Consider the following 18,823-nt stretch of genomic DNA (forward strand, 5'->3'; position numbering starts at 1 on the left):
TAGTATCAGTGGCAGATGGTTCATCGCTCAAGGATGCCACTGACAGGCAGATAGAGCTCCTGATGAAATCCATCTATGAAGCCATAGGCGCGTCTTTTGCCCCGGCCTTTGCAGCCGTGTGGGCACTCCAAGCTATCTCAGCTTGTCTGTCTGAGATTAATGCGGTCACACGTACCTCTGCTCCGCAAGTTGCGTCTTTGACTTCGCAGGCGTCGGTATTTTCATCCTACGCCATGAATGCCGTCCTGGACTCTGCGAGCCGTACAGCGGTAGCGTCCGCCAATTCGGTGGCAGTCCGCAGGGCCATGTGGCTACGCGAATGGAAGGCAGACTCTGCTTCCAAAAAGTTCTTAACCGGTTTGCCATTTTCTGGCGACCGTTTGTTTGGCGAGCGATTGGATGAAATTAGTAAACAATCCAAGGGAAAGGACTCGTCCTTACCCCAGTCCAAACCAAACAGACCTTGGCAACGAAAAATTCAATCGAGGTTTCGGTCCTTTCGGCCCTCAGCCAGGTCCCAATCCTCCACGTCCAACAGGCTAGAGAAGGGCCAGAGGAACTCTTATGCATGGCGGTCTAAGTCACGTCCTCCAAAGACCGCCGGAGGAACCGTCTCCAAGGCGGCCTCATGACTTTCGGCCTCCCCAAACCGCATCCTCGGTCGGTGGCAGGCTCTCCCGCTTTTGCGACGCCTGGTGGCCACATGTCCAAGACCGATGGGTGAGAGACATTCTGTCTCACGGTTACAGGATAGAGCTCAGCTCTCGTCCCCCGACTCGTTTCTTCAGAACATCTCCGCCCCCCGAGCGAGCCGAGGCACTTTTTCAGGCGGTGAACACCCTGAAGACAGAAGGAGTTGTGATCCCCGTTCCCCTTCAAGAACGTGGTCGCGGTTTTTACTCCAACTTGTTCGTGGTGCCAAAAAAGGACGGATCATTCCGTCCCGTTCTGGACCTCAAACTGCTCAACAGACACGTGAGAACCAGACGGTTTCGGATGGAATCTCTCCGCTCTGTCATCGCTTCGATGTCCCAAGGAGACTTCCTAGCATCAATCGACATCAGGGATGCTTATCTCCATGTGCCGATTGCACCAGAGCATCAACGCTTCCTGCGTTTCGCCATCGGGGACGAACACCTTCAGTTTGTGGCACTGCCTTTCGGCCTGGCGACAGCCCCACGGGTCTTCACCAAGGTCATGGCATCCGTGGTGGCGGTCCTACACTCTCAGGGCCAGTCGGTGATCCCTTACTTAGACGATCTCCTAGTCAAGGCACCCTCCCGGGTGGCATGTCAACACAGCCTGACCATTGCTCTGGAGACTCTCCAGAGGTTCGGGTGGATCATCAATTTCCCAAAGTCAAAATTGACACCGACTCAATCACTGACTTACCTCGAGATGGAGTTTCATACTCTCTCAGCGATAGTCAAGCTTCCGCTGGACAAACAGCGTTCGCTGCAGACAGGGGTGCACTCTCTTCTTCGGGCCCAGTCACACCCCTTGAGGCGCCTCATGCACTTCCTAGGAAAGATGGTGGCAGCAATGGAGGCAGTTCCCTTTGCGCAGTTTCATCTGCGTCCACTTCAATGGGACATTCTCCGCAAATGGGACAGGAGGTCGACGTCCCTAGACAGGAACGTCTCTCTTTCACTGGCAGCCAAAACCTCTCTTCAGTGGTGGCTTCTTCCACTTCTTTGTTGAAGGGAAAATCCTTCCTGCCCCCATCCTGGGCTGTGGTCACGACGGACGCGAGTCTGTCAGGGTGGGGAGCGGTCTTTCTCCACCACAGGGCTCAGGGAACCTGGACTCCGACAGAGTCCTCCCTTCAGATCAATGTTCTGGAGATAAGGGCAGTGTATCTAGCCCTAAAGGCGTTCCATCGGTGGCTGGAGGGCAGGCAGATCCGCATACAGTCGGACAACGCCACGGCGGTCGCGTACATCAACCACCAGGGCGGCACACGCAGTCGTCAAGCCTTCCAAGAAGTTCGGCGGATTCTGCTGTGGGCGGAGGCCACAGCCTCCACCATCTCCGCAGTTCACATCCCGGGCGTAGAAAACTGGGAAGCAGACTTTCTCAGTCGCCAGGGCATGGACGCAGGGGAATGGGCTCTTCACCCGGACGTGTTTCAAGAGATCTGTTGCCGCTGGGGAACGCCGGACGTCGACCTCATGGCGTCTCGGCACAACAACAAAGTCCCGGCATTCATGGCACGGTCTCAAGATCACAGAGCTCTGGCGGCAGACACATTAGTTCAGGATTGGTCGCAGTTTCGACTGCCTTATGTATTTCCTCCTCTGGCACTGCTGCCCAGAGTGTTACGCAAGATCAGGTCCGACTGCCGCCGTGCTATCCTCGTCGCTCCAGACTGGCCGAGGAGGTCGTGGTACCCGGATCTGTGGCACCTCACGGTGGGTCAACCGTGGGCACTCCCAGACCGACCAGACTTGCTGTCTCAAGGGCCATTTTTCCATCTGAATTCTGCGGCCCTCAACCTGACTGTGTGGCCATTGAGTCCTGGCTCCTAGCGTCCTCAGGGTTATCTCAAGAGGTCATTGCCACTATGAGACAGGCCAGGAAACCAACGTCCGCCAAGATCTACCACAGGACGTGGAGGATCTTCTTATCCTGGTGCTCTGATCGGGGTTTTACCCCCTGGCCGTTTGCCTTACCCACTTTTCTTTCTTTCCTTCAATCCGGAATGGACAAGGGTTTGTCTCTATGCTCTCTCAAGGGACAAGTATCGGCGCTTTCCGTGTTTTTTCAAAAGCATCTAGCCAGGCTTACGCAGGTCCGCACGTTCCTGCAGGGAGTTTGCCACATAGTCCCACCTTACAAGCGTCCGCTGGAACCCTGGGATCTTAACAGGGTGCTAACGGCTCTTCAGAAACCACCTTTCGAGCCGCTGCGGGATGTCTCTCTATCACGTCTTTCGCAGAAGGTGGCCTTCCTAGTGGCAGTCACATCACTTCGGAGAGTGTCTGAGCTAGCAGCGCTGTCATGCAAAGCCCGCTTCCTGGTGTTTCACCAGGATAAGGTGGTTCTGCGTCCGGTCCCGGAATTTCTCCCTAAGGTGGTATCCTCTTTTCATCTCAATCAGGATATCTCCTTACCTTCTTTTTGCCCTCATCCAGTTCACCAATGTGAAAAGGATTTGCACTTGTAGAGCCGGAGTGCTCTCACGAGATCTAACGTGTCTCGCACGGCGCCCCTGCGCCGTTCTGTTGCGCTCTTCGTCCTTGTCGCTGGCTAGCGTAAGGGGTCGCAGGCTTCCAAGTCAACCTTGGCTCGGTGGATCAAGGAACCGATTCTTGAAGCCTACCGTTCTTCTGGGCTTCCGATTCCTTCAGGGCTGAAAGCCCATTCTACCAGAGCCGTGGGTGCATCCTGGGCATTGCGGCACCGGGCTACGGCTCAGCAGGTGTCAGGCGGCTAACCTGGTCTAGTCTGCACACTTTCACGAAACACTATCAGGTGCATGCCTATGCTTCGGCAGATGCCAGCCAAGGTAGGCGAGTCCTTCAGGCGGCGGTTGCCCACCTGTAAGGGGGGCCGTTTTTCGGCTCTTTTTATCGAGGTATTCTTTTACCCACCCAGGGACTGCTTTTGGACGTCCCAATTGTCTGGGTCTCCCAATGGAGCGACAAAGAAGGGAATTTTGTTTACTTACCGTAAATTCCTTTTCTTCTAGCTCCTATTGGGAGACCCAGCACCCGCCCCTGTTCCCTTTGGGCTGTTGTTCTTTTGTGTACACATGTTGTTCATGTTGAATTGTTCTTTTGGTTCATGGTTTCAGTTCTCCTAACATCCTTCGGATTGAATTTACCTTAGACCAATTTATAAGTTTCCTCCTTCCTGCTTTTGCACCAAAACTGAGGAGCCCGTGATGCACGGGAGGGTGTATAGGCAGAGGGGAGGGGTTACACTTTTTAAAGTGTAATACTTTGTGTGGCCTCCGTAGGCAGAAGCTATACACCCAATTGTCTGGGTCTCCCAATTGGAGCTAGAAGAAAAGGAATTTACGGTAAGTAAACAAAATTCCCTTCTTCTAAACCTCAGCAATGCATACCATACCTGATGAAGGTTTTGTTAGCTGACACACGTTGTCTTTGTCCATTTTCTGTAATCTAATGTAACAATTTTTTGCCTTTTGGAGTAAAAACAAACTTGCTTCGACATCCTCTTCATCCTCTGGAAGTGCCGAAAGGGATTTATTCTAAGTGTTTATTTCTGATAATGTTGATGATTATGGCTTACAGCCAATGAAACCCAAGTCATCTCAGAAAATTAGAATAGTTACCACAAAACACCTACAAAGGCTTCCTAAGCGATTTTAAAATGGTTCCTTAGTCTGATTAATTAGGAAACACAATCATAGGGGAAGACTGCTGACTTGACAGATGTCCAGAAGGCAGTCATTGACACACTTCACAAGGAGGGTAATCCACAAAAGATCATTGCTAAAGCTGATCAGAGTGTTGTAGCCAAGCATATTAATGGAAAGTTGAGTGGAAGGGAAAAGTGGTAGAAAAAGGTACACAAACGATCAGGATAACCACATCCTTGATAGGATTGTTTAAAAAAAGGCCATTAAAAAATTTGGTGGGCATTCACATGGAGTGGACTGCTGTTGGAGTCAGTGCTTAAAGAGCCACCACACACAGACGTGCCCAGGACATGGGCTACAACTGTCGTATTCCTTGTGACAAGCCACTCATGACCAGTAGACAAGACCAGAAGCATCTTACCTGGGCCAAGGAGAAAAAGAACTGGACTTTTGCTTAGTGGTCCAAGGTGTTTTCAAATGGAAGTGAATTTTGCATTTCATTTGGAAATGAAGGTCCCAGAGTCTGGAGGAAGAGTGGAAAGGCACACAATCAAAGATGCTTGAGGTCTAGTGTGAAGCTTCCACAATCGGTGTTTTGGGAGCCATGTCATCTGCTGGTGTCAGAGCAGCCGTCTACCTGGACATTTTAGAACACTTCATACTTCCCTCTGCCGACAAGCTTTTTGTAGATGGAAATTTCATTTTCCAGCAGGACTTGGCACCTGTCCACACTGCCAAAGTACCAAAACCTGGTTTAATAGCACAGTATCACTGTGCTTTATTGGCCAGCAAACTCTCCTGACCTAAACCCCATAGAGAATCTATGTGGTATTGTCAAGAGGAAGATGAGACACTAAATGCAGCAATGCAGACGAGCTGAAGGCTGCTATCAAAGCAACCTGGGCTTCCATAACATCTCAGCAGTGCCACAGGCTGATCGCCTCCATGACACGCCACATTGAGGCAGTAACTTATGCAAAAGGCGTCACTACCAAGTATTGAGGGCATTTATTGTATAGACTTTTCAGTAGGCCAACATTTGAGTTTAAAATCCAGGTTTTTTTAGTTGGTCTTATACAATATTCTAATTTTCTGAGATAATGACTTTTGGGTTTTCATTGGCTGTAAGCCATAATCAACAGAAATAAACACTGGAAATAGATCACTGTTTGTAATAACTGTTTTTGATGGTATTCTAATTTGAGATGCACCTGTACTGTGGACACGTTGCTGCTTTTCCTCTGCAGTTTTCAATGCAGAAAAAAATCTGCAGCATGTGTCAATTGTTTGTGCATTTTTTTTTTTTTTTTTTTTTTTTTTTTTAGCCTTTCCAGGCAATGATTTAACAAACTCACACCAAAAATGCATGTGGTTTTTGGTGCGTTTTTCTGCACACACAAAAATGCACCTAGTGACAAGTTCTGCAGCGTGCACACATACCGTATTTTTCGCACCATAAGATGCACTTTTTTCCCCCCAAATGTTGGGGGAAAGTTGGGAGTGCGTCTTATGGTCTGACTATGGGACTGCGGCCGGGAATGAGGGTGGAGCGGGTCATCGGGGGCACGAGCAGGCTGTAGCAGCCTGCTGTGACCACGTGGGCCCGCTCATTACAAATGCACGCCCATTTCTCAGCGCAGAAGCCGACACTGACAGGTGGGCGGGAGGACGAGCTGGGACGCGCGCATAGTAAAGAGCCGGTCCGCATGATAACTCCAGGCTGTAATTGCCAGGGGTGATCATGTGCGGCTGTATTCACTGCCCCCCGCGCGTCATCAGCGCGGGGTGCAGTGAATCAGTGTACTCACCCGTCCCCGTGTGTGGAGCAGTCCCCCTGCAGCACGCGATGTCTTCCTGTCTGTGCCGGTCAGCTGATCTGTGCTGATCGGCACAGACAGGAAGACATTGCGATGCTGCAGGGGAACGGCTCCACACACACAGGTCAGCGGCACAGAGAGGAAGATGATCAGAGCTGCAGGGAGTGAGGAACAGGTGAGTATAAACTGTTTTTTTTTTTTTTTTTTCCCTCTGTGCTATAGGATACAGGCCATATACCAGGATGGTATATGAGCACGATGGGGGCATATAGCAGGATGGGAGTATATGAGCAGGATGGATGGGGGGTATATGAGCAGGATGGATGGGGGGTATATGAGCAGGATGGATGGGGGGTATATGAGCAGGATGGATGGGGGGTATATGAGCAGGATGGATGGGGGGGTATATGAGCAGGATGGATGGGGGAATATGAGCAGGATGGATGGGGGAATATGAGCAGGATGGATGGGGCTGTATGAGCAGGATGGATGGGGGAATATGAGCAGGATGGGGGTTTATAGCAGGATCATATACAAGGCAGGAGGATCATTACCAGGATGGGGTACCTTAGTAGAGAATTTGGGGACATTACCCCCATAACAGTGTCAGCAGCAGATCCTTGCCCCATAACAGTGTGACATGACCACAATTTTTTGCTTAAAGTTTTATTTTCCTATTTTCCTCCTCTAAAACCAGGGTGCGTCTTATATATTCCGGTGCGTCTTATTGTCCGAAAAATACGGTACTCAAAGGAGCAAAAAAAATCCATTCATTCATGTTAAATAATATTTCAGGGATAATTAAAAACTAGGACCCCAGCCAGAAAATGGGAAGACATGGTGTTATTCCCAATGTGCATAGGTGACCGCTTATTCTAAAAAAATTACTCGAAAGTTCATTTTACACTTTTTTTTTTTTTTTTTTTCTCCTCTCCCTAGGGAAGAACTGTTATCATTGAACAGAGTTGGGGAAGTCCAAAAGTAACAAAAGATGGTGTCACTGTTGCAAAAGCTATTGATTTAAAAGACAAGTACAAAAATATTGGGGCTAAACTGGTTCAAGATGTAGCTAATAACACTAATGAAGAAGCTGGCGATGGAACAACGACAGCCACTGTCCTTGCCAGGGCTTTTGCCAAAGAAGGATTTGAAAAAATCAGCAAAGGTGCAAATCCAGTGGAAATTAGAAGGGGTAGGTATTTTTTGCTAATAGTCATGGCCTTTATTGTGATGTGTTAGAGAAAAAAAAAAAATAAATTTTATATATATATATATATATATATATATATATATATATATATATATATATATATATATATATATATATATATATATATAAAATCTATATCTCGTATACATATTTCAGCATATTATCCTACTTCTTTTTTAACGAGTAAGCCTATGTGCCCACGTGAGTGAGTTCTACACCGCAGCATAAAGTCACTGCATGTGCGTTTCAGAACGCAGCCGAAAAGCTGTGTTCTGAGACACATTGTACTGCAGAATTCGTGCTGTCTGGATGCTGCCTCTCACTATAGACAAAATGGAGACAGCATGCAAAGCGCACGAAAAAAGTGACATGTTGTATTTTAGAACGCAGCGATTTGGCAGCATGCAAATCGCTGCGTTCTAAAATGCAACGTGTACATGGATTATACACAATCTTCATAGATTGTGCAGGAGACGCAGGACGCATGCAGTTACGCTGCAGTGCAATACGCAGCGTAACTGCATGCAAATACGCAACGTGGGCACATAGCCTAACCGTTTTATTTTTTATTATATGAATAGTACACATGAAAATAAGCAACTTGTAATATATCTTATCAGACAAATCTGCTACTTTCTCTGCCAGAATTCATAGTATCATAGTATCATAGTTTTTAAGGTTGAAGGGAGACTCTAAGTCCATCTAGTTCAACCTGTAGCCTAACATGTTGATCCAGAGGAAGGCAAAAAAACCCCCAATGTGGCAAACAAGTTCCAATGGGGAAAAAATTTCCTTCCTGACTCTACATCCGGCAATCAGACTAGTTCCCTGGATCAATACCCTGTCATAAAATCTAATATACATAACTGGTAATATTACATTTTTCAAGAAAGGCGTCCAGGCTCTGCTTAAATGTTAGTAGTGAATCACTCATTACAACATCATGTGGCAGAGAGTTCCATAGTCTCACTGCTCGTACAGTAAAGAATCCTCGTCTGTGATTATGATTAAACCTTCTTTCCTCAAGACGTAGTGGATGCCCCCGTGTTCCAGTCGCAGGCCTTGGTGTAAAAAGATCTTTGGAAAGGTCTCTGTACTGTCCCCTCATATATTTATACATTGTGATTAGATCCCCCCTAAGCCTTCGTTTTTCCAAACTAAATAACCCCAAGTTTAATAACCTGTCTTGGTATTGCAGCCCACCCATTCCTCTAATAATCTTGGTGGCTCTTCTCTGCACCCTCTCCAGTTCAGCTATGTCCTTCTTATATATCGGTGACCAGAATTGTACACAGTATTCTAAGTGTGGTCGCACTAGTGACTTGTACAGAGGTAGAACTATATTTTTTTCATGAACACTTATACCTCTTTTAATACATCCCATTATTTTATTAGCCCTGGCAGAAGCTGCCTGACACTGTCCACTAAAGTGAAGTTTACCATCCACCAATACACCCAAGTCTTTTTCTGTGTCTGTTTTACCCAGTGTTCTACGATTAAGTACATAATCATAAATGTTATTTCCTCTACCCAAGTGCATGACCTTACATTTATCTACATTAAACTTCAATTGCCACTTCTCAGCCCAATCCTCCAATTTACATAAATCTCCCTGTAATATAAAATTATCCTCCTCTGTATTGATTACCCTGCAGAGTTTAGTATCATCTGCAAATATTGAAATTCTACTCCGCATGCCCCCAACAAGGTCATTTATAAATATGTTGAAAAGAAGTGGGCCCAATACTGACCCCTGTGGTACCCCACTATGAACTGAGACCCAGTCCGAGTACGTACCATTAATAACCACCCTTTGTTTCCTATCACTTAGCCAGTTTTTAACCCAGTTACACATATTTTCCCCTATCCCCATTATTCTCATTTTATGTACCAACCTTTTGTGTGGCACCGTATCAAAAGCTTTTGAAAAGTCCATATACACAACATCCACTGCATTTCCCTGGTCCAGACTTGAACTTACCTCTTCATAGAAGCTGATCAAATTAGTTTGACAGGATCGATCCCTCATAAACCCATGTTGATACTCTGTCATAAGGTTATTTTTCTTGAGATACTCCAATATAGCATCTCTCAAGAAACCCTCAAGGATTTTACCAACCGTAGAGGTTAAACTTACCGGCCTATAATTTCCCGGCTCAGTTTTTGTCCCCTTTTTGAATATTGGCACCACATTTGCTATGCGCCAGTCCTGCGGTACCGACCCTGTTATTAAGGAATCTGAGAAGATTAAAAATAATGGTCTATCTATCACAGAACTCAATTCCTGTAGTACTCTGGGGTGTATGCCATCCGGGCCCGGAGATTTGTCAACCTTAGTGATTTCGAGGCGGCGGCGTACTTCCTGCTGGGTTAAGCAGGTAATATTCAAGTGTGAATTTATAGTATCACTGGTCATGTCATCTGCCATGGCATTTTCTTGTATAAAAACCGTAGAAAAAAAGTCATTCAGCAGGTTGGCTTTACCCTCATCCCCTTCCACCATTTCACCAAGACTATTTTTAAGGGGGCCAACACTATCGCTTTTCAGTTTTTTACTGTTTATGTAGTTAAAGAATATTTTAGGATTATTTTTACTTTCTCTCGCAATGAGTCTCTCTGTCTCAAACTTAGCTAACTTAATTTGCTTTTTACATATTTTATTTAATTTTCTATAATTATATAATGCCTCATCACTACCTACCCTCTTTAATTCTTTTAAGGCTTTCTGTTTTTCTTTTATTGCTTCCCTTACAGCTCTATTTAGCCATAGGGGTTTCCTCCTATTTCTAGCATGTTTGTTCCCATAGGGTATATTTTCTGCACAAGCCCTATTCAGGATGCTCATAAAAGTCTCCCATTTGCTTTGTGTACTTTTATTACTTAGTACATCATCCCAGTTTATTGCACTAAGATCATCTCTCAACCGTTTAAAATTTGCTTTCCTGAAGTTTAGTGTCCTTGTAGCCCCTCTACTAGACATCTTACTAAAGAATACATGAAAACTTATTATTTTGTGATCACTATTCCCCAAGTAACCCCCAACTTGTATATTTGATATGCGGTCTGGCCTATTGGTTAGTACAAGGTCTAGTAGTGCTCCCCCTCTTGTGGGGTCCTGTACCATTTGTGAAAGGTAATTATCTTTCATTGTTATCAAAAATCTATTTCCTTTGCTGGAACTGCAAGTTTCTGTTCCCCAATTTATATCAGGATAGTTAAAGTCCCCCATAATAATTACCTCTCCGAGACTCGCTGCTTTATCAATTTGCTTTATGAGGAGATTCTCTACCTCTTCCATAATATTCGGCGTCTTATAACACACCCCTATCAGTATTTTATTATTCATTCTCCCCCCCCTTATCTCCACCCATAGGGACTCTACATTCTCAGTACCCTCACATATGTTGTCACGCAGGATGGGTTTTAAGGATGATTTTACATATAGACACACACCTCCCCCTCGCTTATTTGTACGGTCATTCCTGAATAGGCTATAACCCTGTAAATTAACAGCCCAGTCATAGCTCTCATCCAGCCATGTCTCTGATATCCCCACTATATCATAATTTTCTTCCAACAATATTAATTCTAATTCCTCCACCTTATTTGTGAGGCTTCGGGCATTAGTGTACATGCACGTTACGTATGACTCTGTACCTGTATTCCTGCTTACTGTATTAACTGTCCTAACCCTTCCCCCCGTACCACCCCCAATTTCATTACTTGTGCCCTGGTCACTATCTGCACTACATTCCCCTTCTATAAAGTGAATACCCTCGCCCCCCATTCCTAGTTTAAACACTCCTCCAACCTTCTAGCCATTTTCTGCCCCAGCAGAGCTGCACCTTCCCCATTAAGATGCAGCCCATCCCTAGCATAGAATCTGTAGCCAACTGAAAAGTCGGCCCAATTCTCCAGGAACCCAAAACCCTCTTTCCTACACCAATTCCTGAGCCACCTGTTAACCTCCCTGATCTCCCTTTGCCTCTCTAGTGTGGCTCGTGGCACAGGTAGTATTTCCGAAAATACCACCTTTGAGGTCCATGCTTTAAGCTTACAACCTAATTCCCTGAAATCATCTTTAAGGACCTTCCACCTACCTCTAACTTTGTCATTTGTGCCAATGTGTACAATGACCGCTGGGTCCTCCCCAGCCCCTCCCAGTAATCTGTCAACCCGATCAGCGATGTGCCGAACTCGAGCGCCAGGAAGACAACACACTGTTCGGCGATCCCTGTCTTTGTGACAGATTGCCCTATCTGTCCCCCTAATAATTGAGTCCCCCACTACCAGTACCTGTCTTGCCTGCCCTGCACTCCTATTCCCCCCCTTACTGGAGCAGACACTCCTCTGGCGTTCAGAGGTCATGCCTTGCTGCAGCAATGCTACCCCTGTAATTACATCCCCCTCATCTGCCAAGTTTGCAAACCTATTGGGGTGTGTCAGTTCAGGACTAGCCTTCCTAGCACTTTTCCCTTTACCCCCCTTTCTAACTGTCACCCAGCTACCTACCTCACCGTCCTGCCGCTCCCTACTACGATCCTCCCCCACATCTGACCCAGCAAGCTGCTGCTCAGTGAGCAGCAAACTCCTTTCCATATTGCTAATGCATCTCAGAGTTGCCAGCTGCTCATTTAGATCCAGTCATGATCAGTCATTATCAAAATCACGACTGTGGAGTCAGTAAGCCAAACCTGCGACTCCGCAATTTTACTGATTCCGCCCACGACTTTGACTCTCCCATACATGAGTCATGTTTGTGATAAATTTACTATACTAAAATGGTAACATCTGGCTTTTAATAATTCTTTTGATGCCCTAATCAAGCTGTTTAGAACATAAAATATATTTCTTTTTCGCTCCTAATTGGGAGACCCAGACAATTGGGTGTATAGCTACTGCCTCCGGAGGCCGCACAAAGTACTACACTTAAAAGTGTAAGGCCCCTCCCCTTCTGGCTATACACCCCCCCGTGGGAGCACGGGTCCCTCAGTTTTTTGCTTTGTGCGAAGGAGGTCAGACACGCACACATAGCTCCACTGTTTAGTCAGCAGCAGCTGCTGACTATGTCGGATGGAAGAAAAGAGGGCCCCCAGCATGCTCCCTTCTCACCCCACTTTCTGTCGGTGGTGCTTGTTAAGGTTGAGGTACCCATTGCGGGTACGGAGGCTGGAGCCCACATGCTGATTCCTTCCCCATCCCCATTAGGGCTCTGGGCGAAGTGGGATTTTACCGGTCTCCAGGCACTGAGACCGTGCTCCATCCGCAGCCCCTGGAGAAGCCGCTGGATATGGAGCTGAGTATCGTCAGGGACATGGCCCTGCTCCGTCAAGGTACTCTGTGTCCCCGAGCATACGCGCGCACACCGCAGCATTGCTGGGTGTGTTAGTGCGCCGGGGACAACAGCGCTGCTGCGCTTGTGCCATTTCCTCACTTCAGCTTAGCTGAGTGGGTAGACTCAAGGGGAACGGTCGCGCCGGCCGCTGGGACTGCGACGCGGCTGGGACTTGTGGTGCGCCGGGGACTTCCGCGCTGACCGTGCATATATCACGGCCGCGCTTATTACTACAGTCCCCGGCTTTTGCGGCCTAGTTCGTTCGTTCCCGCCTCCGCACCTGCCAGTCAGGAGGAGGGCGGGACGCTGTACAGAGCATCAGCGCGGAGGGCTGGAGTCTTTTTTACATACTCCAGCCCTCACACCAGGCACAGTAGGACGCAGTTTCCCGCACTTTTGTTTGTGGCACGCCCACGGTCCGCCCCTCTTCACAGAACGCCGGCAGCCATTCCTGCCTGCACGCTGAGCTGCAGAGGGGAGACTGGGAGACCCAGACACGGGATTCTACGGCCTCATACCCGCTGTTCAGCGGGCGGTAAGCAGCCCTCAAGGGCTCACCCCCACTTGTGCCGTTTGTATACTGAGTATTTTGTGTTTGCAAATACTTTGTACTGTACGGTCGCTGGTGATTCTCGGCTATATACCCTCCTAGATTACAAGGAGGCAACAGCATGTCGTCCGCAAAACGCAAGGGTGCCAAGGCACAGACATTATATGCTGCCTGTACCGCATGTGGGGCTGCTCTACTGTCCAGGTGACAGGAACGGAGTTTGCAGCTTTTGCTGACAGATTGTCTATGACCATGTCAAAGATTCTTGAAACATTGCAGTCTAGACCAGTAACTCAGACCATGGACACTGTTGCATCATTGCTCCCTGGTCCCCCTCAGCTGGAACACTTCCAAGCTCCGGGGGTGTCACATGCACCCCAGGGTGACGATTCTGACTCGGACGACAGTCCCAGACAACCTAAGCGGGCTCGTTATGAGGGGCCCTCAACTTCGTCTCACTGGTCAGGATCCCAGCGGGACGAATCTATGGGTGATGAGGCGGATGTAACTGATCAGGATTCTGATCCTGGGACCGCTCTCAATCTGGATACACCGGATGGTGACGCAATAGTGAATGATCTTATAGCGTCCATCAATAAGATGTTAGATATTTCTCCGCCAGCTCCTCCTGCGGAGGAGGCAGCTTCACAGCATGAGAAATTCCATTTCAGATATCCCAAGCGTAAATTAAGCACTTTTCTGGACCACGCTGACTTTAGAGATGCAATCCAGAAACACCACGCTTATCCTGAGAAGCGGTTTTCTAAACGACTTAAAGATACACGCTATCCTTTTCCCCCTGACGTGGTCAAGGGTTGGACCCAGTGTCCCAAGGTGGACCCTCCAATCTCCAGGCTTGCAGCTAGATCTTTAGTTGCAGTAGAAGATGGAGCGGCACTTAAAGATGCCACTGACAGGCAGATGGAGCTCTGGCTGAAATCCATCTATGAAGCTATTGGAGCGTCGTTGGCGCCAGCTTTCGCAGCCGTATGGGCACTCCAAGCTATTTCAGCTGGGCTTATACAAGTCGACACGGTCACACGTACATCTGCTCCGCAGGTGGCACCATTGACCTCTCAAATGTCTGCATTCGCGTCTTACGCGATTAATGCTGTCCTGGACTCTACGAGCCGTACGGCGGTGGAGTCAGCCAACTCCGTGGTTTTGCGCAGAGCCCTGTGGTTGAGAGAATGGAAGGCAGATTCTGCTTCCAAGAAGTGCTTAACCAGTTTGCCTTTTTCTCGTGACCGATTGTTTGGGGAGCGTTTGGATGAAATCATTAAACACTCCAAGGGTAAGGACTCATCCTTACCTCAACACAGACAAAACAAGCCCCAACAAAGGAGGGGTCAGTCTGGTTTTCGGTCCTTTCGAGGCTCAGGCAGGTCCCAATTCTCCTCGTCCAAAAGGACTCAAAAGGATCAGAGAGGCTCAGATTCTTGGCGGACTCAGTCACGCCCAAAAAAGACAGCAGGAAGAACCGTTACCAAGACGGCTTCCTCATGACTCTCAGTCTCCTCTATCCGCATCCTCGGTCGGTGGGAGGCTCTCCCGCTTTGGCGGCATATGGCTGTCACAGGTCAAAGACCGTTGGGTGAGGGACATTCTGTCTCACGGGTACAGGATAGAGTTCAGCTCTCGTCCTCCAACTCGTTTCTTCAGAACTTCCCCACCGCCCGACCGAGCCGATGCTCTGCTGCAGGCGGTGGCCGCTCTAAAGGCGGAAGGAGTGGTGACTTCCGTTCCTCTTCAGGAACAAGGTCACGGTTTTTACTCCAATCTGTTTGTGGTGCCAAAGAAGGACGGGTCCTTTCGGCCCGTCCTGGATCTAAAGTTGCTCAACAAACACGTAAAAACCAGGAGGTTCCGGATGGAATCTCTACGCTCCGTCATAGCCTCAATGTCTCAAGGAGATTTCCTAGCATCAATAGACATCAAAGATGCTTATCTCCACGTGCCGATTGCGCCAGAGCATCAGCGTTTTCTACGCTTCGTTATAGAAAGCGAACACCTGCAGTTCGTAGCGTTACCTTTCGGGCTGGCAACAGCCCCTCGGGTCTTCACCAAGGTCATGGCAGCAGTAGTAGCTGTCCTGCACTCGCAGGGTCACTCCGTGATCCCGTATTTGGACGATCTACTTATAAAGGCACCCTCTCAAGAGGCATGCCAACACAGTCTGAACGTGGCACTGAAGACTCTCCAGAGTTTCGGGTGGATTATCAACTTTTCAAAGTCAAATCTAACCCCGACCCAATCACTAACATATCTTGGCATGGAGTTTCATACTCTCTCAGCGATAGTGAAGCTTCCACTGGACAAGCAGTGCTCTCTGCAGACAGGGGTGCAATCTCTCCTGCAGAACCAGTCCCACTCCTTGAGGCGCCTCATGCATTTCCTAGGGAAGATGGTGGCAGCAATGGAAGCAGTCCCTTTCGCGCAGTTTCATCTGCGCCCTCTACAATGGGACATTCTCCGCCAATGGGACGGGAAGTCGACGTCCCTCGACAGGGATGTCTCCCTCTCTCAGGCAGCCAAGGACTCTCTCCGATGGTGGCTTCTTCCCACCTCATGGTCAAAAGGAAAGTCGTTCCTACCCCCATCCTGGGCGGTGGTCACGACAGATGCGAGCCTATCAGGGTGGGGAGCAGTGTTTCTTCACCACAGGGCTCAGGGTACGTGGACTCAGAGAGAGTCCACCCTTCAGATCAATGTTCTGGAAATCAGAGCAGTCTATCTTGCTCTGCGAGCCTTCCAACAGTGGCTGGAAGGCAAGCAGATCCGGATTCAGTCGGACAATTCCACAGCGGTGGCGTACATCAACCACCAAGGGGGAACACGCAGTCGGCAAGCCTTTCAGGAAGTCCGGCGGATTCTGACGTGGGTGGAAAGCACAGCATCCACCATCTCCGCAGTTCACATCCCAGGCGTGGAAAACTGGGAAGCAGACTTTCTCAGTCGCCAGGGCATGGACGCAGGGGAATGCTCCCTTCACCCGGACGTGTTTCAGGAGATCTGTCGCCGCTGGGGGATGCCGGACGTCGACCTGATGGCGTCGCGGCACAACAACAAGGTCCCGGTTTTCATGGCACGGTCTCACGATCACCGAGCTCTGGCGGCAGACGCCTTAGTTCAGGATTGGTCGCAGTTCCGACTACCTTATGTGTTCCCACCTCTGGCATTGTTGCCCAGAGTGCTCCGCAAAATCAGGTCCGACTGCCGTCGCGCCATTCTCGTCGCTCCAGACTGGCCAAGGAGGTCGTGGTACCCGGATCTGTGGCATCTCACGGTAGGCCAACCGTGGGCGCTACCAGGCCGTCCAGACTTGCTGTCTCAAGGGCCGTTTTTCCATCTGAATTCTGCGGCCCTGAACCTGACTGTATGGCCATTGAGTCCTGGATCCTAGGGACCTCAGGTTTATCTCATGATGTTGTTGCCACCATGAGACAGGCTAGGAAACCATCCTCCGCCAAGATCTACCACAGAACGTGGAAGATATTCTTATCTTGGTGCTCTGCTCAGGGAGTTTCTCCCTGGCCATTTGCATTGCCTATTTTTCTTTCCTTCCTGCAGTCTGGGTTGGAAAAAGGTTTGTCGCTTAGCTCCCTTAAAGGACAAGTCTCTGCGCTATCCGTATTCTTTCAGAAGCGCCTGGCGCGACTTCCTAAGGTACGCACGTTCCTGCAAGGGGTTTGTCATATCGTTCCCCCTTACAAGCGGCCATTGGAACCCTGGGATCTGAACAAGGTTCTAATTGCTCTCCAGAAGCCGCCTTTCGAGCCTATGAAGGAGATTTCCTTTTCTCGTCTTTCACAGAAAGTGGCTTTTCTGGTGGCGGTCACGTCTCTTCGGAGAGTGTCAGAGCTGGCGGCGTTATCTTGCAAATCTCCCTTCCTGGTGTTTCACCAAGACAAGGTAGTACTGCGTCCAATTCCAGAGTTTCTTCCCAAGGTGGTATCTTCCTTTCATCTCAATCAGGATATCACTTTACCATCTTTGTGTCCGCATCCAGTTCACCAATTTGAAAAGGGTTTGCATCTGTTGGACCTGGTGAGAGCACTCAGGATCTACATTTCCCGCACGGCGCCTCTGCGCCGTTCGGATGCACTCTTTATCCTGGTCGCTGGTCAGCATAAAGGGTCGCAAGCTTCCAAATCCACCCTTGCGCGGTGGATCAAGGAACCAATTCTTCACGCCTACCGTTCTGCTGGGCTTCCGATTCCTTCTGGACTGAAGGCCCATTCTACCAGAGCCGTGGGTGCGTCCTGGGCATTACGGCATCAGGCTACGGCTCAGCAGGTGTGCCAGGCGGCTACCTGGTCGAGTCTGCACACTTTTACCAAGCATTATCAGGTGCATACCTACGCTTCGGCGGATGCCAGCCTAGGTAGACAAGTCCTTCAGGCGGCGGTGGCCCACCTGTAAGAAAGGGCTGCCTGACAGCCCGATCACGAGGTATTCTTTTACCCACCCAGGGACTGCTTTTGGACGTCCCAATTGTCTGGGTCTCCCAATTAGGAGCGAAAAAGAAGAAGGGAATTTTGTTTACTTACCGTAAATTCCTTTTCTTCTAGCTCCAATTGGGAGACCCAGCACCCGCCCTGTTTTTTCTTAGGGTATTTGTTTTTCGGGTGCACATGTTGTTCATGTTGATAAGTTACGTTCTCCGATATTGTTTATCGGATTGAATTTGTTTTTGAAAGTTATTGGCTTTCCTCCTTCTTGCTTTTGCACTAAAACTGAGGGACCCGTGCTCCCACGGGGGGGTGTATAGCCAGAAGGGGAGGGGCCTTACACTTTTAAGTGTAGTACTTTGTGCGGCCTCCGGAGGCAGTAGCTATACACCCAATTGTCTGGGTCTCCCAATTGGAGCTAGAAGAAAAGGAATTTACGGTAAGTAAACAAAATTCCCTTCTTATTGGACTACATGTTTAGAACACAAACTTTAATAAATTGTAAATATGCAGTAAGTGGGGGGGGGGTGTTTCAACAAAGATGGACAGAAATACGTTTGTGCAGTTTATGAATTTGTTCTGAGAAATAGTATCACCTCCTTCATAGATGAGCTCAAATCTGACCCTAATTATTTTAAGGCTAGAGAACAACCCCTCTACACTAACTTGGGTTGGTGGCAAAGCGGTGACCACACGGGCCATCTGCAATTAAACTTCATCTTTAGGACAGGCAAAACAGCAAGTATTCCACTCCTTTACAAAAAATACAAGGTGACTAACTTCTGGCATTTTCATAGTCACTGTAATTGGGTGATGAAGCTGTTCCTTCAGTTCAGGAACCTGTGTCAATTGACCTTCATTTCGTGTTACCTGAGCGCTGGTCATTTCTACAAAAAGTTTTAGCCCCAGAAATTGCTCAATCAATGAATAAGTGCTTCCCCACCGAGTGGGTTGATTCGACAATTGCCCCTTTTCCAGCAGGTCTCTTCAAGATGGAATCCATTTTAGGGGTTCTGGCAGCAACAACCAATTTCCTCACTTTACCAGTCAGAGTTCCAGCATGTCTCTCTTGCATACTATCGTATTGCGAGCTGCAGCGTATGCACAACACAGCGCATGTGATAAATAGGAGA

General features: G+C 48.4%; 1 protein-coding gene across 2 annotated transcripts in view; it reads left to right on the top strand.

Annotated features, from left to right (window-relative positions):
• The window catches only part of HSPD1 (heat shock protein family D (Hsp60) member 1), a 282,968-nt gene that overhangs the window by 60,827 nt on the left and 203,318 nt on the right, over window positions 1–18,823 (top strand). For both annotated transcript variants that reach the window (XM_075317799.1, XM_075317798.1), the window contains exon 3: window positions 7,084–7,336. In XM_075317799.1, coding sequence (XP_075173914.1) covers window positions 7,084–7,336 — 253 coding nt within the window. The remainder of the gene's footprint in view (window positions 1–7,083; window positions 7,337–18,823) is intronic.

The sequence above is a fragment of the Anomaloglossus baeobatrachus genome, chromosome 7, assembly GCF_048569485.1.
Source record: "Anomaloglossus baeobatrachus isolate aAnoBae1 chromosome 7, aAnoBae1.hap1, whole genome shotgun sequence".
Classification (NCBI taxonomy): Eukaryota; Metazoa; Chordata; class Amphibia; order Anura; family Aromobatidae; genus Anomaloglossus; species Anomaloglossus baeobatrachus.